Source organism: Mobula birostris, chromosome 6, assembly GCF_030028105.1.
Source record: "Mobula birostris isolate sMobBir1 chromosome 6, sMobBir1.hap1, whole genome shotgun sequence".
NCBI lineage: Eukaryota > Metazoa > Chordata > Chondrichthyes > Myliobatiformes > Myliobatidae > Mobula > Mobula birostris.
In genome coordinates this window covers 37,693,655-37,718,639 of record NC_092375.1, presented here as the reverse complement: position 1 = coordinate 37,718,639, position 24,985 = coordinate 37,693,655, and the positions used below count along the sequence as shown (strand labels likewise).

At 43.4% G+C, this 24,985-nt stretch overlaps 1 protein-coding gene and 1 long non-coding RNA gene across 5 annotated transcripts in view; one reads left to right on the top strand and one right to left on the bottom strand.

Moving 5' to 3' along the window:
- Nucleotides 1–24,985, top strand: part of LOC140198947 (uncharacterized) — a 179,460-nt gene that overhangs the window by 68,053 nt on the left and 86,422 nt on the right. The window lies entirely within an intron of this gene.
- The window catches only part of LOC140198945 (E3 ubiquitin-protein ligase DZIP3-like), a 107,993-nt gene continuing 92,522 nt past the window's right edge, over nucleotides 9,515–24,985 (bottom strand). For all 3 annotated transcript variants that reach the window (XM_072260242.1, XM_072260244.1, XM_072260243.1), the window contains 7 exons: nucleotides 24,124–24,225; nucleotides 21,741–21,878; nucleotides 20,288–20,439; nucleotides 19,999–20,119; nucleotides 19,796–19,891; nucleotides 10,793–10,882; nucleotides 9,515–9,774 (listed from right to left, as the gene is read on the bottom strand). In XM_072260242.1, coding sequence (XP_072116343.1) covers nucleotides 9,664–9,774; nucleotides 10,793–10,882; nucleotides 19,796–19,891; nucleotides 19,999–20,119; nucleotides 20,288–20,439; nucleotides 21,741–21,878; nucleotides 24,124–24,225 — 810 coding nt within the window. In that variant the 3' untranslated portion in view covers nucleotides 9,515–9,663. The remainder of the gene's footprint in view (nucleotides 9,775–10,792; nucleotides 10,883–19,795; nucleotides 19,892–19,998; nucleotides 20,120–20,287; nucleotides 20,440–21,740; nucleotides 21,879–24,123; nucleotides 24,226–24,985) is intronic.

Below are 24,985 nucleotides of genomic sequence, written 5' to 3'. Positions count from 1 at the left end.
ATGTTCTATGTTCTTTAATGGCCTCTGCTCATCTAAAGATCTGGTGCCAGGTGTGAGAAGCTGCAAGGACTTTGACTTTAATGAAATGGTGGCGGCACCTACAAATAAGTTACTTAATTCAAAAGGTGTAAAATCGTTCCAAGACATTTATTTAAAAAAAACTAATAGCTGCCTAATTTAGATTTACAAAGTTGCCCAACTTGACAACTTCCATTCTCCTTTCAGTTATTTTTCGTACTTTATGACCATTGTTCAACATTGTCGGAAGTCAAAGGCCTGGTGGATGTTTCCTTTGGTAGAAGAGCCTAGGGCCAGAGAGCACAGCCTCAAAGTAGAGGGATGTCCATTTAGAACAGCGATGAGAACTTCCTTTAGCCAGTGGGTGGTCAACCTATGGAATATGTTGCCACTAGCGGCTACGGAGGCCAGATCACTGGATGCAATTAAGGCGGAGATTGCTGGGTTCTTGATTAATCTGGGTGTGAAAGGTTATTAGGGAGAAGGCAGGAGAATAGAGTTATTAGGGAAATGGATCAGCCATGATGAAATGGTAGAGCAGACTCAATGCCCTAATTCCTCTGCTGTGTCTGTTCTTATTATTCAATTTAAAGGACCTCTTATACATCAAGTTTACACTTGAGAAAGCTGTCTCAAATGTTCCACACAGCTGGGTGGACGGTGTATTAAGAGAAACTCAAGAAAATCTCATGCTTGATTTTGCACTTAAGATGCAGAAAAAAATCTAAAGACCAGAAGCGCTGTCACCAAACACCAAATTACACCTCTTGCACTGTCGATCTGCCTCTCTACCAGAGGACTTTAGGTTCAGACCAAGGGACTAACTGTCAAACACTATTTACTTAAAATGACATACTATTTGTTAGCAAGCTTGCATCTCAGTTGACACAACAGAGCCACCGCTCATAGAGCCTGGGAAAATCTGCGCTCGAGTGAGCCCCAAGAACTATCTGGTGCTGCTTGTTAAACATTCATTATCGCATACATCCTGTGATTGTTGCCAGGCATCCTTGATAAGTAGTTACACAAAACAGCTCTCTCATGCACAAGCACTCTTTTTGTTCATTAGTTATCTTCTAACATTATTCTCACAGTCAGATGAAATTAATTGATCAGGTTTTAATTCTAACAACAAGAATTCTGCAGATGCTGGAAATTCAAGCAACACACATCAAAGTTGCTGGTGAATGCAGCAGGCCAGGCAGCATCTCTTGGAAGAGGTACATTCGACATTTCAGGCTGACACCCTTCGTCAGGACTAACTGAAGAAAGAGTTAGTAAGAGATTTGAAAGTGGGAGGGGGAGGGGGAGATCCAAAATGATAGGAGAAGACAGGAGGAGGGGGGGATGGAGCCAAGAGCTGGACAGGTGAATGGCAAAGGGGATATGAGAGGATCATGGGACAGGAGGTCCGGTGTGAAAGACAAGCTGGGGGAAACCCAGAGGATGGGCAAGGGGTATAGTCAGAGGGACAGAGGGAGAAAAAGAGTGAGAGAAAGAATGTGTGTATAAAAATAAATAACGGATGGGGTACGAGGGGGAGGTGGGGAATTAGCGGAAGTTAGAGAAGTCGATGTTCATGCCATCAGGTTGGAGGCTACCCAGACAGAATATAAGGTGTTGTTCCTCCAACCTGAGTCCGGCTTCATCTTTACAGTAATATATATATATCCTATATATTGGCGAGGCTCCCGATGTGGCCTTCTATATACTGGCGAGGCTCCCGATGTGGCCTTCTATATACTGGCGAGGCTCCCGATGTGGCCTTCTATATACTGGCGAGGCTCCCGATGTGGCCTTCTATATACTGGCGAGGCTCCCGATGTGGCCTTCTATATATTGGCAAGGCTGCCGATGTGGCCTTCTATATATTGGCGAGACCCCACGCAGACTGAGAGACCGCTTTGCTGAACACCTACGCTCTGTCCACCAGAGAAAGCAGGATCTCCCAGTGGCCACACATTTTAATTCCACATCCCATTCCCATTCTGACATGTCTATCCACGGCCTCCTCTACTGTAAAGATGAAGCCACACTCAGGTTGGAGGAACAACACCTTATATTCCGTCTGGGTAGCCTCCAACCTGATGGCATGAACATCGACTTCTCTAACTTCTGCTAATGCCCCACCTCCCCGTCATACCCCATCTGTTATTTATTTTTATACACACATTCTTTCTCTCACTCTCCTTTTTCTCCCTCTGTCCTTCTGACTATACCCCTTGCCCATCCTCTGGGTTTCCCCCACCCCTTGTCTTTCTTCCCGGACCTCCTGTCCCATGATCCTCTCGTATCCCTTTTGCCAATCACCTGTCCAGCTCTTGGCTCCATCCCTCCCCCTCCTGTCTTCTCCTATCATTTTGGATCTCCCCCTCCCCCTCCCACTTTCAAATCTCTTACTAACTCTTCCTTCAGTTAGTCCTGACGAAGGGTCTCGGCCTGAAACATCAACTGTACCGCTTCCTAGAGATGCTGCCTGGCCTGCTACGTTCACCAGGTTTTAATTCTAAATATAATTCTGTAGCATCTATGATAGTTAATCAGCCAGGAAGATTATCCAGCCAATTAGATTAGATTATGGGGACATGCAGTCCTCTCTTATTGTCATTTAGTAATGCATGCATTAAGAAATGATACAATGTTCCTCCAGAATGATATCACAGAAATACAAGACAAACCAAGACTGAAAAACTGACAAAAGCCACATAATTATAACATATAGTTACAACAGTGCAAAGCAATACCGTAATTTGATAAAGAACAGACCATGGGCACGGTAAAAAAAAAAGTCTTAAAGTCTCTCGAAAATACCATCATCTCACGCAGACAGTAGAAGGAAGAAAAAATCTCCTTGCCATGAGCTTCCAGCACCGCAAACTTGCCGATGCAGCACCCTGGAAGCACCCGACCACAGTCGACCCTTGAGTTTGTCCAAAAACTTCGAGCCTCCGACCAGCCCTCCTACACCAAGCACCGAGAACCACCTCTGCCGAGCGCTTTGACCCCGGCCCCAGCAACACGGAATAGGCAAAGCCGAGGACTTGGGGCCTTTCCCTCCAGAGATTCTCGATCGCACAGTAGCAGCGGCAGCGAAGCGGGCATTTCAGAAGTTTCTCCAGATGTTCCTCTGTGCTTCTCACGTCTGTCTCCATTGTGACAGGGTCCTGAATTACCCCTATGAACTGTGCTCATTTACCCCCTATTAACTGTGTTTTGAAGAGAGAGAGAAAGCGAGAGAGAGAGATGAACTGTTGGACTGTCACTTTAAGGCACTGGATGTAACTTTCGGCTTTCTGCTGAGTTGGAGACAGCACCGAGCAGCTCGTAAGTTGCTATGGTGACTGAGGGCATTATTGGATGGACACTCAATGTTATGATTTTCAGCAGTGTGTTGAAACTTCTCAAGGACAGTTTGCCTGCTTGTGATTTTCTTAGAGAGAGGAAGGAAGAGTTATTTGAATGACAGTTGATGCTCAGCACAGAAAGATAAAATAGGAGGTCAGATGATAGACCTCGGACATATGTTTGGACAATGAATGAGCATTGTTGTGCCCGCAGGAAAAGCAGGTTTTAGAGGATCGATCAGGCGGATCGATCCGTCACTCTTGCAGTGGAATGGAAAAGGGGTTGACTGGTGGGGAGTTGTCCATGTGTCCACCCTTGCCTGGGGGATAGCTCCACCACAGAAAACCGGTCCCCTTTGTTAAAGTCACAGTCGGTGACTTTTAAAGGATTTTGAAGGACAACGAGAAGATCGACGGCGTCAGCTCACCTGAAGATTCAAATCTCTCCCTCTCTCTCTCCATCACTACTCAACTCAATACCACGAAATGAACTGAACTGAACTTTACTCATCATCGTAAGACTACCTTTTTACCCCTAGACTTAAAGAAGCTTGGTTTTTTTCCATACATATATATTCCACACTTACTTTTATATAATCATTGCTAACCCATTTGATTTATTTACATTTATATTACTGTATTGCATAGTTACTAATAAACATTATTAGTGTATACAATACTGGACTCCAAAGTGTTTCCTATTTCTGCTGATTCTTTATTTCCGTCACGGGGTATGTGACAAAATTGGGGCCTGCGTCCGTGATATGAATAAATTGGTTGGGAGGCTTGTTTGAATTGATTGGGGAAAATCCCTTTTGATTTGGTTGTTCGGAAAATCAGCAGAAATGGATGTTGCGGAATTTCTGGAATTGCCAGACCCCGCGTCCTTGAAGAAAGCTGGAAAGTATGAGTTGCGGGACATTGTTAAGGAATTAAAGCTTACGACGGTAAATAAGGGTATGACTAAGGTAGAAATTCAAAGAAAAATAGTTGAATATTATGTTTCGACGAAAGAATTTACTGAGGATGTGTTGAATATGTTTGCAGAAGGTAAACCTACTGAGGCTGAGCAAAATTAAGAATGGAGCATGAATTGAAATTTAAGCAGTTCAAGAGAGAGGCTAGAGAGGCAGCAAAACAGAGAGAAGAGACAAAGACAGAGACAGCTCGAGAGGGAGAAATGACAACGTGAAGATCACGTGGCAGACAAGCAGAGGTGGTTCGAGCTGGAAAAGATAGAGAAGTTGCAGCAAAGAAGTTTAGTTTCAGACCCTGATGATTTATGCAGCTCGGAAGGGCTTGTTTTGTGTGATGAATTTAAAAGGTGTGTTCCTGATGATGTAAGGGCATACCCAGAGGTTTTAACCCACGAGGTTGAGTTTACTCCAGATGAGAGTTTGCCAGAGAATAGCTGGGAGGTTCGGGATGACCTTGAATTTGAAACTGGGACAAGTGATGACAGCCCAGAAGAGGCAGCTGTTCTGATTGAATGTGTTCAGGTTGTGGAAGTACCCGTGAATTCACAGGGATCGGAACCTTGTGTTGAGACTCAGTTAAAGCCTGAAGTATCTGACTTGGTTGAAAAGGAATGGAGTTTTTTTTGTGTCAGATGATCTTGGTTTAGTGAATAAGGGGTTATCCTTGGTACCAGTGGAACGTAAGGATTCTCAGTCACTTGTATTAGACTGTGTTTTAAAAGTTGGTGATGGGGTGGAAATTGGTGAGGTCAGTGTTGCTGAAAATAATGGCAAAAGTGCTGGAAAAGACTGGATTGTTTGCACAACCTTTGACCCTGCTTGCAGGACAAAGGACTGCTGGGAAAGGATGTGCTACTCTGTTGAATTTTGTTTGGATATTTGGAGAAAAGCACCTGCAAGGCCATCATCATGTTATTCAGTGTAATGTTATGGAAGAAAGTCGAAGAGAAGGTCGGAAAAAGTTGATAAAGGGATTGTTTGGTCTCTTCCATAATGTACACATGGTTCTTATAAGCCTGATGATGGTGCTAAGTTTAGTAAACAATGGAGGCATGTTGACACCTCTCCAAGGTAAGGTTGGTATAGCTGTTCAATGTATGAGCAAAGCTGCTGTTGAGGCCTATGATAGCAAAACCAGAGGTTTAAAATATGAGGATGTGTCACAGACTTTTCTACCTTCCAGATTTCAGCAGGACTTAGAGGGTAGTACAGTTGGTAAGAGTAAGGTGTATGAGAAAGATTTGTCTTGATTGAGGAAGGAATTTATAGAGGAACAGAAGTGAGATTCTGAAATGGTGGCTTTAAAGGAAATAGGTCTCACAGGAGAGGAGGTTCAGAGAGGATCAGTGGGATATTACCTTAAAGATGGGGTGTAGATGAGGAAGTGGAGACCAGCCACTACGCCTGCAAGTCACGTGGTGGTTCTGAAAGTTTACGGGGCTGAAATTTTAAACATGGCTTACAGTATGACTTTAGGTGGACCTCATGGAGTGAGAAAGACAGTGGACAGGATTATGAAGGAATCTTACTGGCCTAGTTTAAGGAAGGATGTTGTGAAGTGTAACAGGACTTGCCATATACGGACCATGATTAAAGCATATGGTGTGAGAAATAAGAAAAATTGGGATGAGGAGTTTCCCCTCCTCTTATTTATTGTTGGAGATACGATTCAGAAGGCATTGGAGGGTAGTTTGTTGAAACCTGTATTCAGTTACAGGCCAAAAGAACCTTTGACCCTACTCAGAGAACTATGGTCTGATTTAGAAAAATGTGTCAGTGTGTTTAAGTATGTTAAAATTCTGGGAAAGATTTAATAGGCTTTGTGTCCTTTCCAAGGGAAGTTTACAAAATGGTCAAATAAAAATAAAACACTTGTTTGCTAGAATTACAGCTGGGGGAATTGTTATGGAACAAAATGGAGTCGTGGAATCTGATAATGGAGTGAAGAAACATGGTTACCCACTGAATCTAGTCTCACCAAGACGTCAGAATTCCATTGTTCTGGAAAATGTTACTGATAAGGTCCATCAGTTGGACCCTAGACCGCAAAAACAAATGAAAGGACTCATTGACCTTTTGAAATGGTGCAGAGGTGTCGTCCATCACATCGTTATAAGTTCAGCCCAGCCTATCAAACAGCATCCTTACACAACGAACTTTGAGAAAAACAAAGAGGTTGAAAAAGAGATTAGCTACATGCTAGCAACCAGTATTATTAGGCCATCTACCTCTGACTAGTCGTCGCCCTGCGTCCTTGTCCCTAAACCGGACGGTAGCATGAGATTCTGTACTGACTACAGGAAAATTAATGCTATAACCAAGACAGATGCTTATCCTATCCCCAGAGTGGATGATTGTGTTGATAAAGTGGGAAAGGCTAAGTACCTCACAAAGAGTGATCTGTTAAAAGGGTATTGGTGTGTTCCATTGACTGACAGGGCCAGAGAAATCTCAGCATTTGTCACACCTTCAGGACTGTATGAATACAATGTTTTACCCTTCGGGGTGAAAAGTACACCAGGGACATTTCAAAGAATGAACAATTCTGTGATTAGAGGTTTAGAAAACATAGGGGCTTATACTGATGACTTAGTGGTCTGGAATGACACGTGGGAAGAGCATAATTCAGCAGTAGAAAAACTGTTTGACAGACTTTCTAAGGCCAACCTTACTGTGAACCTCGCTAAAAGTGAGTTTGGCCATGCCACAGTTACATATCTGGGTTACGTAGTAGGCCAGGGCTACCTGGCTCCTGTACAGGCCAATGTTCAAGCTATTGCTGAAGTTCCTGTTCTGACCAGCAAGGAAGCTTTGAGAAGGTTTTTAGGAATGGTTGGGTCTTATCATAAGTCAGCGGTCCCCAACCACTGGGCCGCGGACCGGTACCGGGCCGAAAAGCATTTGCTACTGGGCCGCGAGGAAACGATATGATTTGGCAATAGGAGTCAGCTGCACTTTTCCTCATTCCCTGTCATGTCCACTGTTGAGCTTGAACACACGCGAGGTCATTACACACGCGTCATCCATGTCAGCGTGGGAAGGAGATCAACTCCTCGAGCTTGCAAATGACGGTGGGCTGAAACGCATGTTTGACATAACATCTCTGCCGGCATTCTGGATCAAAGTCAAGGCTAAATATCCTGAGGTAGCCACGAAAGCACTGAAAACGTTGCTTCCATTTCCAACATATCTCTGCAATGAATGCAACGAAAACTAAATTGCGGAATAGACTGGACATAAAGAACCTCCTTTGAGTATCGCTGTCTCCCCTCACCCCTCCATAGGACCGTGTTGTTGCAGGAAAACAAGCCCAGGGCTCCCACTGATTCAGCGATATTGGTGTGTTGCAATGATTTTATATGTTCATATGGGGAAAATATGTGGTGTGTTTAATATCCAAACGTTACTTAAAATGTTATGATGCTATTGACTTATAAGTGACTTATATAACTATATAACAATTACAGCATGGAAACAGGCGATCTCTGCCCTTCTAGTCCATGCTGAACGCTACTCTCACCTAGTCCCACCGACCTGCACTCAGCCCATAACCCTGCATTCCTTTCCTGTCCATATAACTATCCAATTTTTCTTTCAATGATAATATCGAACCTGCCTCTACCACTTCTACTGGAAGTTCGTTCAACACTTACTTCAAGCTCCCCTGATAGAAACATACATAGAAAATAGGTGCAGGAGTAGGCCATTCGGCCCTTCGAGCCTGCACCGCCATTTATTATGATCATGGCAGATCATCCAACTCAGAACCCCGCCCCAGCCTTCCCTCCATACCCCCTGATCCCCGTAGCCACAAGGGCCATATCTAACTCCCTCTTAAATATAGCCAATGAACTGGCCTCAACTGTTTCCTGTGGCAGAGAATTGACTTATCACCATGTTCATGCGAGGAAAATATGCGCTGTGTGTTTAATATTAAATTCGTTAGATAAACCCTTTTAGAAACGAAATTAAGTGTATTAGCCACTTATCACCTATATTGTGTTTGTGATTAACACCCCCCCACCCCTGAACTGAATCTCCAAAAACGATTTGTAGAGAAAAATCGGCACGTACATGCATGCGCACTGGTGCCCGTGCAAGGCTTCATGGTCATTGTAGTCTCAACCCCCCCGCCCCCCACCTTCGGCCGGTCCGCAGTGCGATAAAGGTTGGGGACCTCTGTCATAAGTTATATAAGAACTTTGCTGACATCGCTCTCCCCCTAACAAAACTCCTAGGGAAGGGTGAAAGATTTATATGGAATGACCTTTGCCAGGAGGCATTTGAATGTCTGAAAACCATCCTGTGTTATCATCCTGTGCTCAAAGCACCTGATTTTTCAAAACCATTCTCGATAGCAACCGACGCTAGTGACGAAGCTGCTGGGGCAGTACTGTTACAGAAGGGTGTGGATGATATTGAGCACCCAGTAGCTTATTTCTCAAAGAAATTTAATGTGCACCAGAAAAATTGTTTAACTGTTGAAAAGGAATTACTAGCACTTATTCTGGCTTTACAACATTTTAAGGTCTATGTTCAGAGACCTCAAAATCTCTCTGTTGCTCAGAGACCACTTGTGGTTTACATGGGGTTTAATCCGTGGGTGTTCCTAATTAAGATAAAGAATAAGAATCGAAGGTTGTTAAATTGGAGTCTGCTATTGCAAGAATGTGACTTAAAAATCAAACATGTGAAAGGTACTGACAATATTATAGCTGATTAGTTATCCAGATATCAAGTTGGAAATTGTACACATTTTTGCTCTGTCATCTGATGATTTCACCTGTATTGTTTCAAACTCTGTAATTTACATTTATTACTGTATTGCATAGCCAAGTGGTTAAGGCATTGGACTAACGACCTGAAGGTCATGAGTTCGAGCCCCAGCCGAGGGAAGGTGTTGTGTCCTTGAGCAAGGCACTTAATCACACATTGCTCTGCGACGACACTGGCGCCAAACTGTACGGGTCCTAATGCCCTTCCCTTGGACAACATTGGTGTCGTGGAGAGAGGAGACTTGCAGCATGGGCAACTGCTGGTCTTCCATACAATCTTGTCCAGGCCTGTGCCCTGGAGAGTGAAGACTTTCCAGGCGCAGATCCATGGTCTCGCAAGACTAACGGATTGCGTAGTTACTAATAAGTATTATTAGTTAATAGCAATACTGGACTCCAAAGTATTTTCTATTTCTGCTGGTTCTTTATTCCCATCACGGGGTACGTGACACCATCAAATCAGGATTGTACATGGTACCCACGTACAAATACAAATATCATTTCAGATCAGCCGTGCGCACTGCGTCATGCCATCTTCTCCTCTCCTCACTACAATGGAGGAATTTTCCGACTGGGAAGGTCTGGAAATTCTCGCGGTAGTACAACATGAAGTCTGCAAGTCGGACAGGTTCTCTGTTCATTCAGCCATGGTTCAATGCACTATACAGGGAAAAAATAAATTAACAATCAATTTGCTTTAATCAGTGCTTTAAGTCTATAACTAAAATTACTTGTATGAACAAGGTGTTTTGCAATTTTAATATCCACACTTAAAATACAGCCATATTTCATTGGTGAATTCTGTACTGTGCACAGAAGAACTTACTTGATTAGTTCGTTTCTTTTCTACAAGAAAAGCACAATTTCTGGATAGATTCCGGACTATGAAAAGGGAAATGCTTTAAGTGTCACAGTGTATGGGACATAGTGAAATCCTGATCATTGAATTGATAAAAGGGAGGTGCAAAGTATTTGTGAACTGTTTAGAGGTGGGATTTCCAGACTCTAAGAATCTGAAAATCTCAAATATGGAGTGATCTTGTAATACTCTAAATCCATCTTTAATGCAACCATTAAAGAGTTTAGGGTTAACAACACTGAGTTATACAAGAAGTCCACATTTGACATCTGCTGGGTCATCGTGAGCACAAAGAGACAATTTCAGACTGAACTGAAATAATAGTTGGACGCTTGACAGCTGTGACAGGGCTTGCACAATGCAACTTCCTACGTGGCAATGACTCATCATTCCTGGATGAGCTCAATATCTTTAATACACGCTTTGTCAGCTACCATAGTCTTTTTGTTCATTTGGTTCCCTGGCATGTATTAGAATAGTTTCGAAATATTCTGTCATTCAGTGATGTATAGAAACTTTTTCCATATTACACAACAGTAAAACAAGTACAAAGGGTTAGATTGATGGAGGAGTAGGTTTATACTAGCACAACATTGTGGGCTGAAGGGCCTGTGCTGTACTGTTTTATGTTCTATTAACTAGAATTTTATTTTGTATATTCAGCAACGCTGTTGGGAATGCAATTTACTGCTATAAAGATTTATTCTACCATGGATACAGTCTTGTTCAATGGCACTTTGCTTTGAATGTATTGACTCAGTCTTCATTTGCTGTAGTAGGAAAACAAAACATGAATAAAAATAAATTTCTTTATAGTACCTGTGAGTGGAACTTATGAGCACACGGTAAAATAAGCATGGATTCTGCAGTGAGTTCTTCATGACAGATCACACAAGGATCTTCTTCACTCTAGAAAATAGAAGGATTTTGCATTACAAAAAGCTCTCTATCCCTAATAATTGTACTTGGTAACAGACTAGTAGTTCAGTATTAGAAATTAAAATTATAAGATGAGGTGCCATTCGATAGCACTATTATATACAGAGCAGTGAATATACAGGAAGCCAATATAATGAGATTACTGGACTGTGCTTCATATTGGTCCTTCAGTTTTTTGGTGTTTTCTTTTTGTGGTCGATTGGCGGGTGAGTGATCTATTAATTTTTTTGCGTGTAAGTGGGGTTTGGGGGTTTGGTGCTACTGTCACTTTTCTGCGAGTGAATGAGTTGGGGATTGTTATGTATAGAGGATTGTTATGTATAGAGGATTGTTGTATTTGTGGTTGCTTTTTGCTGTGGGTGAGGGGGGAATTTTGGTGTCTGCGAGTTTTGTTTCTTCTTTTCATGCTGGTTGGGGGATAGTTGATGTCTTTTCTATCAGCACCGCCTATGGTCTTTTCTGTATTTAATGGCTGTCTTCAGTAGACAAATATCAGAGTTGTATTATGCATGCATACTTTGACAATAATAAGAACCTTGGTTTATTCAGTGAATTGCTAATGTAGAACTGCAGAGGAATGGCTTTACGTTTGGTAGATATGAATGAAGCAAGTTTTTGGGAGACTGTAGGTGCTGGTGAAACTTGGCAGCATCAGTGGAAAGAAATGTCCTATGGAAAGGTCTTGGCCTGGAACGTCGACTGTTTGCTCTTTTCCATAGATGCTGCCTGACCTGCCGAGTTCCTCCAGCATTTTGTTGTTTGCTCAAGCTTTTGGGAAATTGCGATCGTACTTGCATCACAATGCCCTGTGGTCACATGAAACAGATGAATTTTCGTCATGTATTAGTCCTGTTCTAAACATTGCTCTTTCAGGTTTGGATTGGAAAAAAAATAGTGAAAACCTATTTCACAAGCTGGAGTTTTGTGCTCTCAGCTTTCTTCTTGCCACTTGAAAAAGACTACAGACTTCAAGATACTTTTACACTGATATGATGGCCTTCACTAATAAAGTTGTCATTCTGTTATCTCCCTTTAGTTAGGTAGTGCATAATATCTAGATGACAGATTTCTTCTAGTTCTCAATAACTGCGTCATCAGCTGATTCTATTTGGCTATAACTGCTGGTTTATCCTCTTCCTTCCCTGCCCCCCCACCACCTAAACTCTACAGAAGTAGGAGAGGGCTCAACAGCTAATTCAAAGCAGTCATAACTCATCCAAATAAAAACAGAAAAATGTTGGAAACTTTCAGCAGGTTAGACAACATTTGTGGAGAGAGAAACACAGTTATCATTTCAGTTCTGAAACATTAACTAATCCGCCCTCTTTCTGCAAGTGCTGCTTGACTTGCTGATTGCTTCTAGCAGTTTCTGTTTTCACTTCACATTTCCACCACCAACTTTTCAATGCTGATCTAATATCGTTTATAGGCTCAGTTCCCGTTCTATGGCAGGTTTGGTAATAAGAATTCCAAAAATTCAGCACAACCAGGAACTTATCACTCAGTTTGGTTTAAGTGGATGTCTCCTTACTCTGAAATGACTCTCCCGTGATATGACACACCCTATCAGTATTTATCCTATCAAACTCCCTCCAAAACCTTACATTTCAAAACAATCAATTCCCTTTTCTTAAATAAATTCCAATGACCTGTTTCACTTCTCCTCAAATAGCCCCATCACCCAGAAGCCAAATAATATTAGATTAGAAATCCGGTAAGACACTGAGCTTTGCGATTATTCACTGAAATCTCTTCAATTTCTATGTTCCAGGCATGGTGTTACAATTCTTTGTACACTTCTAGTAATTTTTACGTTCTGTTCTCTTTGCAATAAAGGCCAAAATTCCATTTGCCTTTCTAATTATTTACTAGATACAGAAATATTTTATCTGCCCAAATGGAAGATGAGGAACACCGTCTTTGTTGAGTGCCCAAGTATTGGGGAAACCAAATTCCCATGTCATTTCAGAGTGGGAGATAACTCAGTCTGAATAGGAACTGTTGCACCATTGGGTTTTGGTGAGGGTCGTGCCCTTCTGAAAGTGTGGACTTAAAAAAAAACAAGTCACATTCACTGCAAAGGTGTTTATTGTGTGCGAGACGTGGAAAACTTTTAGGAAAGTACAAAAATATTTATAGTGCAAAAAAAGGGTGAACTAGCAAAAATGACATGAGAAAATAGAGATATAGAGCATCAGACCTCGAAGACTACAGTTCCAAAACATCAGTCTGAAGTAATACACCTCACCACACTCACTCGCTCTTCACTTTAAGAAGGAATCGCCTCCCTCTAGGAGAGAAAAGCTCATCCATTCTGACTGTGTTGTAAATGTGGATACATCCTTCTTCACAGTCACAGATGTCCACAAATACATTCATCACAATGAGATTGCACAATAAGATCAATCAACAATGAACCATTTTCCAGGAGCCAGCACTCTTGCCCATTCCCCGAAATGAGCTCTTCGACTGAGCATGTGCATCCAACGAGCACAACGTCAACACTGCCAGACAGAGATCATGAGAACTATGGGGCTACAAGGGGTGGGGAGGAAGAAATTACTTGTGGCAACTCTGTATGGTCTCTGACGAATGGATTAGTCATCCTTTATATGGATGGTGTGTTTGATCAAGTTGGTACGTCCAGGTTGTAGTTTAAACAAGTTGGGATCATCAGGAACATCTAAGCCTCCTCCCTCTCCTTCCATTCCTTCAAGAGGTTAAGAGGGTAGACCTGGGACATTTAGCCCCTCTTTGGATAGGACACTTTGTAAGACATAGGACCTATCTTCCTCAAAACCTCAAGGATCTTATCATCTGGCCAGCTACTTGTTGCTGGAGATGGGTAAAAGAAGCCTGCGGTCAAACCCTGCCTTGGTCTGAGCTCTCTTGAAAGCTTCACGGTGCTACCAGGTTCAGTTTTCTGCAAAAAGTCGGACAACACAGGCAAATTCCACCCAAGGAACATAACTTTTGGCAATTTGCTAACCACTCCCACCCACAAAAGAAAGACCTGATCATCAAAGCCAAGGGTAAGATCTGTGGTAGGATATAGCTTAACATCCCCAGACACACATTCCACTTTCACACATTTAGAGTAGTTAACATTGTCAGGGAAAACTAACTCTCTCCTAATTACACTCCCAGTGACCAATAATGCCTAAACAGTTTGCCCCTTTACTTCCACAGAAACAACAGGAATTCTGCAGATGCTGGAAATTCAAGCAACACACATCAAAGTTGCTGGTGAACGCAGCAGGCCAGGCAGCATCTCTAGGAAGAAGTGCAGTCGACGTTTCAGGCCGAGACCCTTCGTCAGGACTAACTGAAGGAAGAGTGAGTAAGAGATTTGAAAGGGGGAGGGGGAGATCCAAAATGAGAAGACAGGAGGGGGAGGGATGGAGCCAAGAGCTGGACAGGTGATTGGCAAAATCATTTACACCCTGCTCTGGTCTTCTGCCTGCTCTGGATCTCTTTATCGCTAACTGCCGACGGGACATCAACCGTCTCGACTTCACCGCACCTTGTCCCCATTCCAACCTCACTCCTTCGGAACGCTCTGCTCTCCACTCCCTCCGCACTAATCCTAACCTTATTATTAAACCCGCCGATAAGGGGCTGTGCTGTTGTAGTCTGGCGCACTGACCTCTACCTTGCCGAGGCACAGCGACAACTCGCGGATACCTCCTCTTATTTACCCCTCGATCGTGACCCCACTAAGGAGCACCAGGCCATTGTCTCCCACACCATCACAGACTTTATCCGCTCAGGAGATCTCCCATCCACTACTACCAACCTTATAGTTCCCACACCCCGCACATCCCGTTTCTACCTCCTACCCAAGATCCACAAACCTGCCTGTCCTGGTCAACCTATTGTCTCAGCTTGCTCCTGCCCCACCGAACTCGTTTCTGCATACCTCGACACGGTTTTATCCCCCCTTGTTCAATCCCTTCCGACCTATGTTCGTGACACTTCTCACGCTCTTAAACTTTTCGATGATTTTAAGTTCCCTGGCCCCCACCGCTTTATTTTCACCATGGATGTCCAGTCCCTATATACTTCCATCCCCCATCAGGAAGGTCTCAAAGCTCTACGCTTCTTTTTGGATTCCAGACCTAATCAGTTCCCCTCTACCACCACTCTGCTCCGTCTAGTGGAATTAGTCCTTAATAATTTCTCCTTTGGCTCCTCCCACTTCCTCCAAACTAAAGGTGTAGCTATGGGCACCCGTATGGGTCCTAGCTATGCCTGCCTTTTTGTTGACTTTGTGGAACAATCTATGTTCCGTGCCTATTCTGGTATCTGTCCCCCACTTTTCCTTCGCTACATCGACGACTGCATTGGCGTTGCTTCCTGCACGCATGCTGAGCTCGTTGACTTTATTAACTTTGCCTCCAACTTTCACCCTGCCCTCAAGTTTACCTGGTCCATTTCCGACACCTCCCTCCCCTTTCTAGATCTTTCTGTCTCTATCTCTGGAGACAGCTTATCCACTGATGTCTACTATAAGCCTACTGACTCTCACAGCTATCTGGACTATTCCTCTTCTCACCCTGTCTCTTGCAAAAACGCCATCCCCTTCTCGCAATTCCTCTGTCTCCACTGCATCTGCTCTCAGGATGAGGCTTTTCATTCTAGGACGAGGGAGATGTTCTCCTTTTTTAAAGAAAGGGGCTTCCCTTCCTCCACTATCAACTCTGCTCTTAAACGCATCTCCCCCATTTCACGTACATCTGCTCTCACTCCATCCTCCCGCCACCCCACTAGGAATAGGGTTCCCCTGGACCTCACCTACTACCCCACCAGCCTCCGGGTCCAACATATTATTCTCCGTAACTTCCGCCACCTCCAACGGGATCCCACCACTAAGCACATCTTTCCCTCCCCCCCCCCCGCTTTCCGCAGGGATCGCTCCCTACGCGACTCCCTTGTCCACTCGTCCCCCCCATCCCTCCCCACTCACCGCCCTCCTGGCACTTACCTGTGTAAGCGGAACAAGTGCTACACATGCCCTTACACTTCCTCCCTTACCACCATTCAGGGCCCCAAACAGTCCTTCCAGGTGAGGCGACACTTCACCTGTGAGTCGGCTGGGGTGATATACTGCGTCCGGTGCTCCCGATGTGGCCTTTTATATATTGGCGAGACCCGACGCAGACTGGGAGACCGCTTTGCTGAACACCTACGCTCTGTCTGCCAGAGAAAGCAGGATCTCCCAGTGGCCACACATTTTAATTCCACATCCCATTCCCATTCTGACATGTCTATCCACGGCCTCCTCTACTGTAAAGATGAAGCCACACTCAGGTTGGAGGAACAACACCTTATATTCCATCTGGGTAGCCTCCAACCTGATGGCATGAACATCGACTTCTTTAACTTCCGCTAATGCCCCACCTCCCCCTCGTACCCCATCTGTTACTTATTTTTATACACACATTCTTTCTCTCACTCTCCTTTTTCTCCTTCTGTCCCTCTGAATATACCCCTTGCCCATCCTCTGGGTCTCCCCCCCCCCCCCCATCTTTCTTCCCGGACCTCCTGTCCCATGATCCTCTTGTATCCCTTTTGCCTATCACCTGTCCAGCTCTTGGCTCCATCCCTCCCTCCCCCTCCTGCCTTCTCCTATCATTTCGGATCTCCCACTTTCAAATCTCTTACTCACTCTTCCTTCAGTTAGTCCTGACGAAGGGTCTCGGCCTGAAACGTCGACTGTACCTCTTCCTAGAGATGCTGCCTGGCCTGCTGCGTTCTCCAGCAACTTTGATGTGTGTTACTTCCACAGAAAGTTCATTTTCCTTCATATACTCTCCCTTCCCCTTAGAGTGTTCACAAGCCTCCAGCTCTGTTTCTTCCCCCTCTTGAGGAACATAACAGTATTTTGACAGTCATATACACCAGGAAGTCTGCAGATGCTGGAAATCCAAAGCAACACACACAAAATACTGAAGGAACTCAGGCCAGGCAGCATCAACAGAAAAGAGTACAGTCCACGTTTCAAGCTGAGACCCTTCATCATGAAAGAAAAAAAAAAGTCAGATGAAGAAGGTGGAGGGAAGGGAGGAAGAAGTACAAGGTGGAAGGTGATAGGTGAAACAAGGAGGGGTGAAGTAAAGAGCTGGGAAGTTGATTAGTGAAAGAGATAAAGGGCTAGAGGATGGGGAATCTGACAGGAGAGGCTGGAAGATTATGGAAGGGAAGGGGAGGGGCATCAGTGGGAGATGATGAACAGGTAAGGAGATGAGGATAGAAGGGGAAACAGGAATGGGGAATGGTGAAGGGGTGGGGGATGGCTATTACCAGAAGTTCGAGAAATTGATGTTCATGCCATCAGGCTGGAGGCTACCCAGACACAATACAAGGTGTTGCTCCTCCAACCTGAATGTGGCCACATCATGGCAGTAGAGGAGGCCATGGACTGACCTCCCAGAATGGGAATGGGAAGTGGAATTGAAATGTGTGGCTACATGGAGATCCCACTTTTTCTGGCAGATGGAGCTTAGGTGTTCAGCGAAGCTGTCTCCCAGTCTACGTCAGGTCTCACCGATATAGAGGAGGCCACACTGGGAGGACCAGATACAGCAGATGACCCAGAAGACTCACAGGTGAAGTGTTGTCTCACCTGGAAGGAGTGTTTTGGGACCCTGAATAGTGTTGAGAGAGGAGGTTGTTCTGCTTGCAAGGATAAGTACCAGGAGGGAGATCAGTGGGGAGGGACGAATGGACAAGAGAGTCGCATAAGGAGTGATCCCTGCGGAAAATGAAGGGGAGGGAAAGATGTGCCTGGTGGTGGGATCCTGTTGGAGAAGTGGTTGAACTTCATGGAGAATGATGTGCTGGACACGGAGGCTTGTGGGGTGGTAGATGAGGACAAGAGAAACCCTATCCCTAGTGTGGTGGCAGGAGGAAGGGAGAAGGCAGACATGTATGAAATGGAAGAGATGTGGTTGAAGGCAATGTAGATGGTTGAGTGCTTAAGGGGACAAGAAGAATCTTTGTGGCCTGGCTGTTGACAGAAGCAGCAAATCAAAGGCTCAGTCTTCCCACTGTCTTTCTCTTGTGTAGACACAGGTGTAACTTTCGTAGGTCCCAGAGTAGCTTTACTCACAGCAGCTGTACTCTCCTTCCGTGGCTGGATCGAAACTGGCTAGACCAACTCTCGCCAGGCATTCATGTACAGGTGGGCCACGGCTAAACCATTCACAGGTTCATGTTCCTTTACCATATACAGACATCTCCTGGCAGGACATGTAGCAGCTACTCTAGCACGATGACCTCCCTCTCTGATGTCATCCTTGGTCCTGGGCCCTGACTTCACCCACCGGCGATACAGTCTCTTCAGGCGATGGTAGGTCTCCTTCGGTGACTCCCTCGGTGGTGTCGACCAAGCTCGGAACTTCAACTGGTAGGTTTACAGATGGACGTCAAGCTTGGCAAGGAGAGCTTCCTTCAGTTGAGGATACTGGTTGGACGCCTCCTCGTCCATCGCAGAGTAGGCCTCCTTCACCTGCCTGGAGAGGGTACTTGGGAGCTGGTAGGGGTAGCCTTGGGCTGGAACTTTCTGCAGTTCGTGAGTGAACGCTGGGTGTTCCCCATAGCAAGAACTGTACCAATTCTCTTCGCCCTCCTCTGGCTGGGGTGGCATCATTAGATGGGTTTTCAGCTCCCAGAACCCCTCAATCAGCCGTTCCTGCTGGTCAATCAGGAATCTATCCAAGAGAGTCGTGGGCCAGCACCTGAGGCTGCATGCTCCTCTCTTTCTGACTCCGCGGGATCCCGTCGCTCGTCATCAGATCCTTCACGCCTGGCTGAAAAAGGAGCTGTTGTCTGTGAGCGCAAACCAGTCCTTTTTTATTAAAAAAACACCCTCATTTTCTTGCGGTTTACCATCCCACCACTGCATCAGCTATCACGCCGTTGGGTTTTAGAGAGGGCCGCGTGCCCTTACAAAGGTGTGGACTTAAAAAAAAATCAGCTGACAGGCCACAATAGCACATTCAATGCAAAGGTGTTTATTGTGTGCAAGAGGTGGAAAACATAAGTACAATAAAAAAAATGGCAAAAGAGAAAGTACAGATACAGAGAATCAGACCTTTAGGACTTCAGCTGCAAAACATCAGTCTGAAGTAATGCATCGCTCTCTCTCTTACTCACTCGCTCTCTCTCTCACTCACAAGAAACTTTAAGAAGGAATCTCCTTACTTTAGGAAAAAAAGGGATAGACCATTCTTTGGAATGCGGCGATGTGGGTCTGGAACAATTACACAAAACCAAAATACAGGAATTCACATCCTCCTTCACAATCACAAATGTTCACAAATACATTTGTCACAATAAGCTCACAATGGCATTGCGCAATGAAATCGATCAACTAGCCACTTTGCAGGAGCCAGCACTGTTCCCCATCCCCCAACATGAAAACTCTCTCACTGAGCATGTGCACCCGTTAAGCACAGCATCAGCACTGCCAGACAGAACTCATGAGAATTACAGGGCTGCTGGGGGAAGGGGAGAGGATGAAATCACTTGTGGCAATCCTGCTCAGTCACATGAACTCACATCTATGCATAGTCTCTGATGCATCAAATTCACTTTAAGCTTTGTAATTTGTAAAACAATTCATGCAGGTGATTAACCTTGTTCTCCATGAGTACAGATTAGAATTTATATTTGCACCCTGTGGGTTTCCTTCATCCTTTACTTTAATATAAATTTTTGGAATTCTTATTGCTAAAACTGGCATTGGTGGGATTTTCAATAGAAACCTTTTTTTATGTGGAAAGGCGAGGAGAATAGTAAAAACTTTATTTAAAGAAAGGTTATATTTTGGGGGGGGGGGGGTGGAAATTAACTTTATAAACACAGCATTTAGCAGATTACCAAGGCTGCAGCTCCTTCCCAGGGCTTAAATCCCTGCTGTCTAGATGAATGCCAAACAGATGTCTTAGAGGGGTTATTCTGACCTCTGTTACTCCTCTGAAATGCAGAAAGACAAAGGATAAAGATAAATGTTAATTCTTTAAATAAATAAAATAAAGATGTATATTACTCCACTGTTGCCTCAATAGCAATCACACAGTTACCTCAGACAGTTTTGACTCCACTAATCGGGCTACTTTATTTATAATTTCATCATATGATAATCCAGACAGGGATCCACCATTCGACAGCCTCACTTCCTTTAGATAATCTGTCAGTGAATTTCTAAAACACAAACACAAAATTAAATAATTTTGCAAGTTTCTGAGATAAAACACAAACAATGTACCGCTGGCTAGAATCGAATGTGCAGTGGTGGGAGTAAAGTAAATATTTGTTGAAACTATTATGATGCAATTCTCTGAACTTCGCAGTTTTGCCTCTGATACTTACCTTGTAAATTGTGGGTAATATGTTGAGAGTTTCTCCATAATTCTTTCAAAGCTGTTTTTCCCACGGATTCCTCCTGCTGATGCAACGTCCCTTGCTGCTCCTCCGGTGTGCCAAGCTACAACTTGATTGGATGCTGGGGCAGTCACTTGAATCTACAGATTCATGTAATTGGTAGTTAATAGTATTGTGACATGTCCCGAGATAGAGTAAAAACTTCACTGCTTTGCATTCCATCTATACAGATTATTTCAAAACATGAAGTACATGAAGGTAGTACTAAGGAAAAAAACGGGATGCAGAACATAGTGCTATTGCTACCGAGAAAATGCCTTCCAGGTTGACAATAAGGTGTAAGGGCCATGCTGAGGTAGAATTGTGATGTCAAGAGTTCATCTTTATTGTGGTCCAGTCAATAATCTTATAACAATGGGATAGGAACCATCCTTGAGCCTGGTGGTGCGTGCTTATAAACTTTTATTACCTTCTGCCCCGTGGAAGGAGGGAGAAGAGAGGATGTCCAGGGTGAAAATGTCCAAGGCAGTGGGAAGTGTCGACAGGGTCCATGGAAGAGAGATTGATTACTGCGATGGACTGAACTGTGTCCACAACTTACTGCAATTTCTTGCAGTCTTGGGCAGAACAGTTGCAAAACCGAGCTCTGGTGGTCAACAGGGACATGCTGAATTCCCTCAGCTTTCTGAGCAAATCGAAGTAGTGGTGTACCTTCTTGGTCCAACTGTCTAAATAACTGGGTCAGCTCAAGCTGTTGTTAACGTTTATGCCTAGGAACTCGAAGCTCTAAACCATCACCATCTCTGCACCAAGCAGGCTGTTCACAGGATTAACAAAAGTAACCTGCATATATGTTAACTAAACTATTGAATGTATGAGATTACCCTCCCCTCTTTTCAAGCCTATTACTTCAGTGTTGTCATCCAGGTAGTGCCACTGAAACTAGAGGTTACTTGCTGCAGTAAATCTCAAACATTCGTCACACACCGAAGTATCCATGGCATGCACATCAGTCAGGATCAGAAGCATTCTGCTAAAATTTAAGTAAAAGACATTACTGAAGATCTCACACAAAATGCTGGAGGAACTCAGCAGGTCAGGCATCCTCTATGGAACTGAATAAACAGTTAACGTTTTGGGCCAAGACCCTTCCTAAGTCTTGAGAAAGGGTCTTGGCCTAAAACACCAACTGTTAGTTTATTTCCACAGATGCTGCCCGACCTGTTGCATTTTTTTGTTTTTTTTCCTTTGGATTTCCAGCATCTGCAGACTTTCTTGTGTTTATTATTAAGGACCTGTTGGAGACACTTCTGGAAGACTGTTAACCATGGCAGGATATAACTTAGAGAAAAATGTCAGTGGGTCATTTGCCACCAACTGCTTTAAAGACCATAAGAATATTTGCAGAGTTTTTCCATCATCATGAGGGTAACATGCACACCTGTTCCTGTCCAGACATAGAAACTTCTGGCTGTGCCTTGACAACTGTGGACCTTCCATTAGCAGAACTGGATTGTCCAGATCCAGCCTGCCAATAGTTTGATTTCATTTGTAAATGTTGTTCCAGAAAGTGCTTCATCTGAAAATCAGAAGAAAAACAGCACTTGAGGTTTCACTGAATCTTTAGTATATTATTGTCACATTACCAAGAAGCAGTGAAAAGCTTACATTACATGCCATCCAGACAGATTATCCCATATATAAATACATCAAGATAGTGAAAAGTGAAAATAGAATAGCAGACACATTAACAACACTTACAAGGTACTTACACAGACATGTGGGTAGAAAAGGTTTAAAGCAAAGGCCTCCAGTGTTTTTTACACCATGAACCCCTACTATTAACTGAGGGGTCCGTGGTCGCCAGGTTGGGAACCCCTGGTTTAAAAGAATATAAGCAAAACATGGAAAAATGTGTCCAGTTTAGATAAGAATCTTGGATAGCATTGACTAGTTGGGCTGAATGCCCTGCTTCCATTGTGTATGACTCTGCAACTCTATAAGAATGCAGATTATTGTGTTATAGTCACTGAGAAAGTACAGTGCAGGCAACACGAAGTCCAGATGCCTTTACAATGTAAACTGGGAGATCAATGGTTAACATATGAATGATTCATTTCAAGAGCCTAATAAGGATTTATGAGACTGGAATAATACCAGAAGAGATAAAACATCAGTAATCATCAGTCTTCCTAAGAAACCTGGAGCAATAGAATGTGAATTACATAGGACCATAAGTTTAATGAGTCATATCACCAAGACACTTCTAAGAATTTTGATGACAAGAGCTAAAAGTAAGATACAAGCTGAAATAGGTAAAGAACAATGTGGTTTTGTGAACGACAAAGGTACAAGAAACGCAATATTGATGTTAAAGATACTATCAGAACGAGCTATTCAAGTGCAAAAAGATTTGTTTGTTTTATCGACTACACAAAAGCATTTGATAAAGTGAAGCACAATAAGTTAAATGAAATATTACAGAAAACTCTAGATCTAGATTCGAAAGACCTCCGCCTAATCAGAAATCTGTACTGAGAACAAACTGCCACTGTAAGAATAGATGGAGAAGTGAGTCAGTTCACGAAAATCAAGAGAGGCGTTAGACAAGGGTGTGTTTTCTCCCCTGATTTATTTAATGTGTACAGTGAAACAATATTACAAAAAATAAGAGACATCTTGGGAATCAAAGCTGGCGGTGAAAACATCAATAATTTCAGATATGCAGATGACACTGTGTTAATTGCAAGTATGGAGGAAGAACTACAAAACTTAATTGATATAGTTGTTGAAGACAAGTGCAAAAATGGGTCTGTCTATCAATCGCAAAAAGACAATGTATGGTGATATCCAAAAAGAAGGAGAATCCTATCTGCAGGCTGAGAATAAATGGGGAAGACATAAAACAAGTACAGAACTTTTGCTACTTAGGATGCTGGGTGATATCAGATGGCAGGTGCGACATGGACATCAAAAGAAGAATAGGGATGGCAAAAGACAGCTTTACGAGAATGAAGAGTATACTGTCCAACACTAAACTAGGCATGACAACCCGCCTCAGAGTACTGAAATGTTACGTTTATCCATTTATGTTATATGGCTCAGAATGCTGGACAATATCTAGTAACATGAGGAAACAAATTGAACAGCAGAGATGTGGTTTTTGAGAAGGATGCAAAGAATATCATGGACAAAATGAATATCTAATGAGGATGTCATGAACAGAGCAAACTCAAAAAGAGAAATAATGTATGAGATCATGAAAAGGCAACGTAACTTCATTGGACATGTGATTAGGAAAGAGGAGTTAGAATGCACGGTAATTATGGGAAAGATTGAAGGGAAGAAAGCAAGAGGAAGACAAAGACAAATGATGATGGAGACAGCAGCCAGAGAACTGGAAATGAATACCAATGAATTGATCCACTTGACCCGAAACAGGAGTGTGTGGGCCATGGCAGTCAAAGCTCAATCTGGGCATGGTACCTGATGATGATGCTGAATAAGAGGGATAGCAGCTGCCCTTGAATCCAGTGGCACGTGTTCTCAAGCATTTGTATATTCTGCCTAACTGGGGGGGGGGGGGGGGGGAAGAGAAGAGAAAATAACTGGGGTGTGAGGGTTCACAGATTATGTAGTGTAGATGCAGTCTATGGAGGGAAGGCTGATCTCTGTGATCCATTGGACTGTGTTCATATCTCTGCAATTTCTTGCAATATTGGGCAATTTGTATAGGATGCCATCTATGATCACAAGCCTATGATTTCAGAGCAAAATGAATATAGCAGTAAATGTGTAAAACAAGTATAATTGAAAGAACATACCACTGCATTAGGATGTGGAGGCGGTGGTGGGACCTTTATTTGTGGAAGTATGCTCAGCTTAGTTCCACTTTTCAACAAAGCTATCTGTTCATCAAATTGATTCTAAGAAGAAGAAAAAAGTCTAAATTATTACTGAACTCAGATCATCGGGAACTTACGTTGGCACTTCACATGCAAACAAGTCTTGTCAATAACAATACATATATTGTGCAAGTTTCTTGTACTAGTTTCTTCTCCTACAAAGCATTTTCTTTCTGATGGAAAAGGAAAATTGAAAGGAAGAATGTTGAATCAAACCATAAGTGTTGTACTTGATTTGAATGAAGCAATTCCATCCTTTCATACAGGTCACAAAGATTCAAGCACTCGGTGGACACAACTATGATTCCATAGGCACAAGTCACACTCCGTAACATTCATCCTCAACATGAACTAATTGATATGTACAAAATTCTTGCATTTATACAGCACTTTAAAAAATAGAATTATGTGCAAATTATGTTTTTTCAGAGTTAATCAGACAACAATGATCACAGAGGGAATGATTAAAAGATTAGTCTGTCATGACCAGTGGCCAGTACAAAATGAGGGAAGGTTCATAAAGCAGTAACTAAACTTCCCCTCCACTGCCATGAACACCATGGGCAATTACAACACCTACTGAAGATTGGGGCAACTCATCACAAGCCAAGAATCAAACTTCCCAGTGGCCCATGTATCTCAGGGTTAAAAAGGAAAAGGATATCCTTCTAGGTGAAAGCTGTGCTTCCAGGGAAACTTTAGCCTTTTGGAGGCAGACACTAGAGTTCCTATGCTCAGCAGAGCTTTGTGAATATTATGAATATCCCACATGCATCTCTTG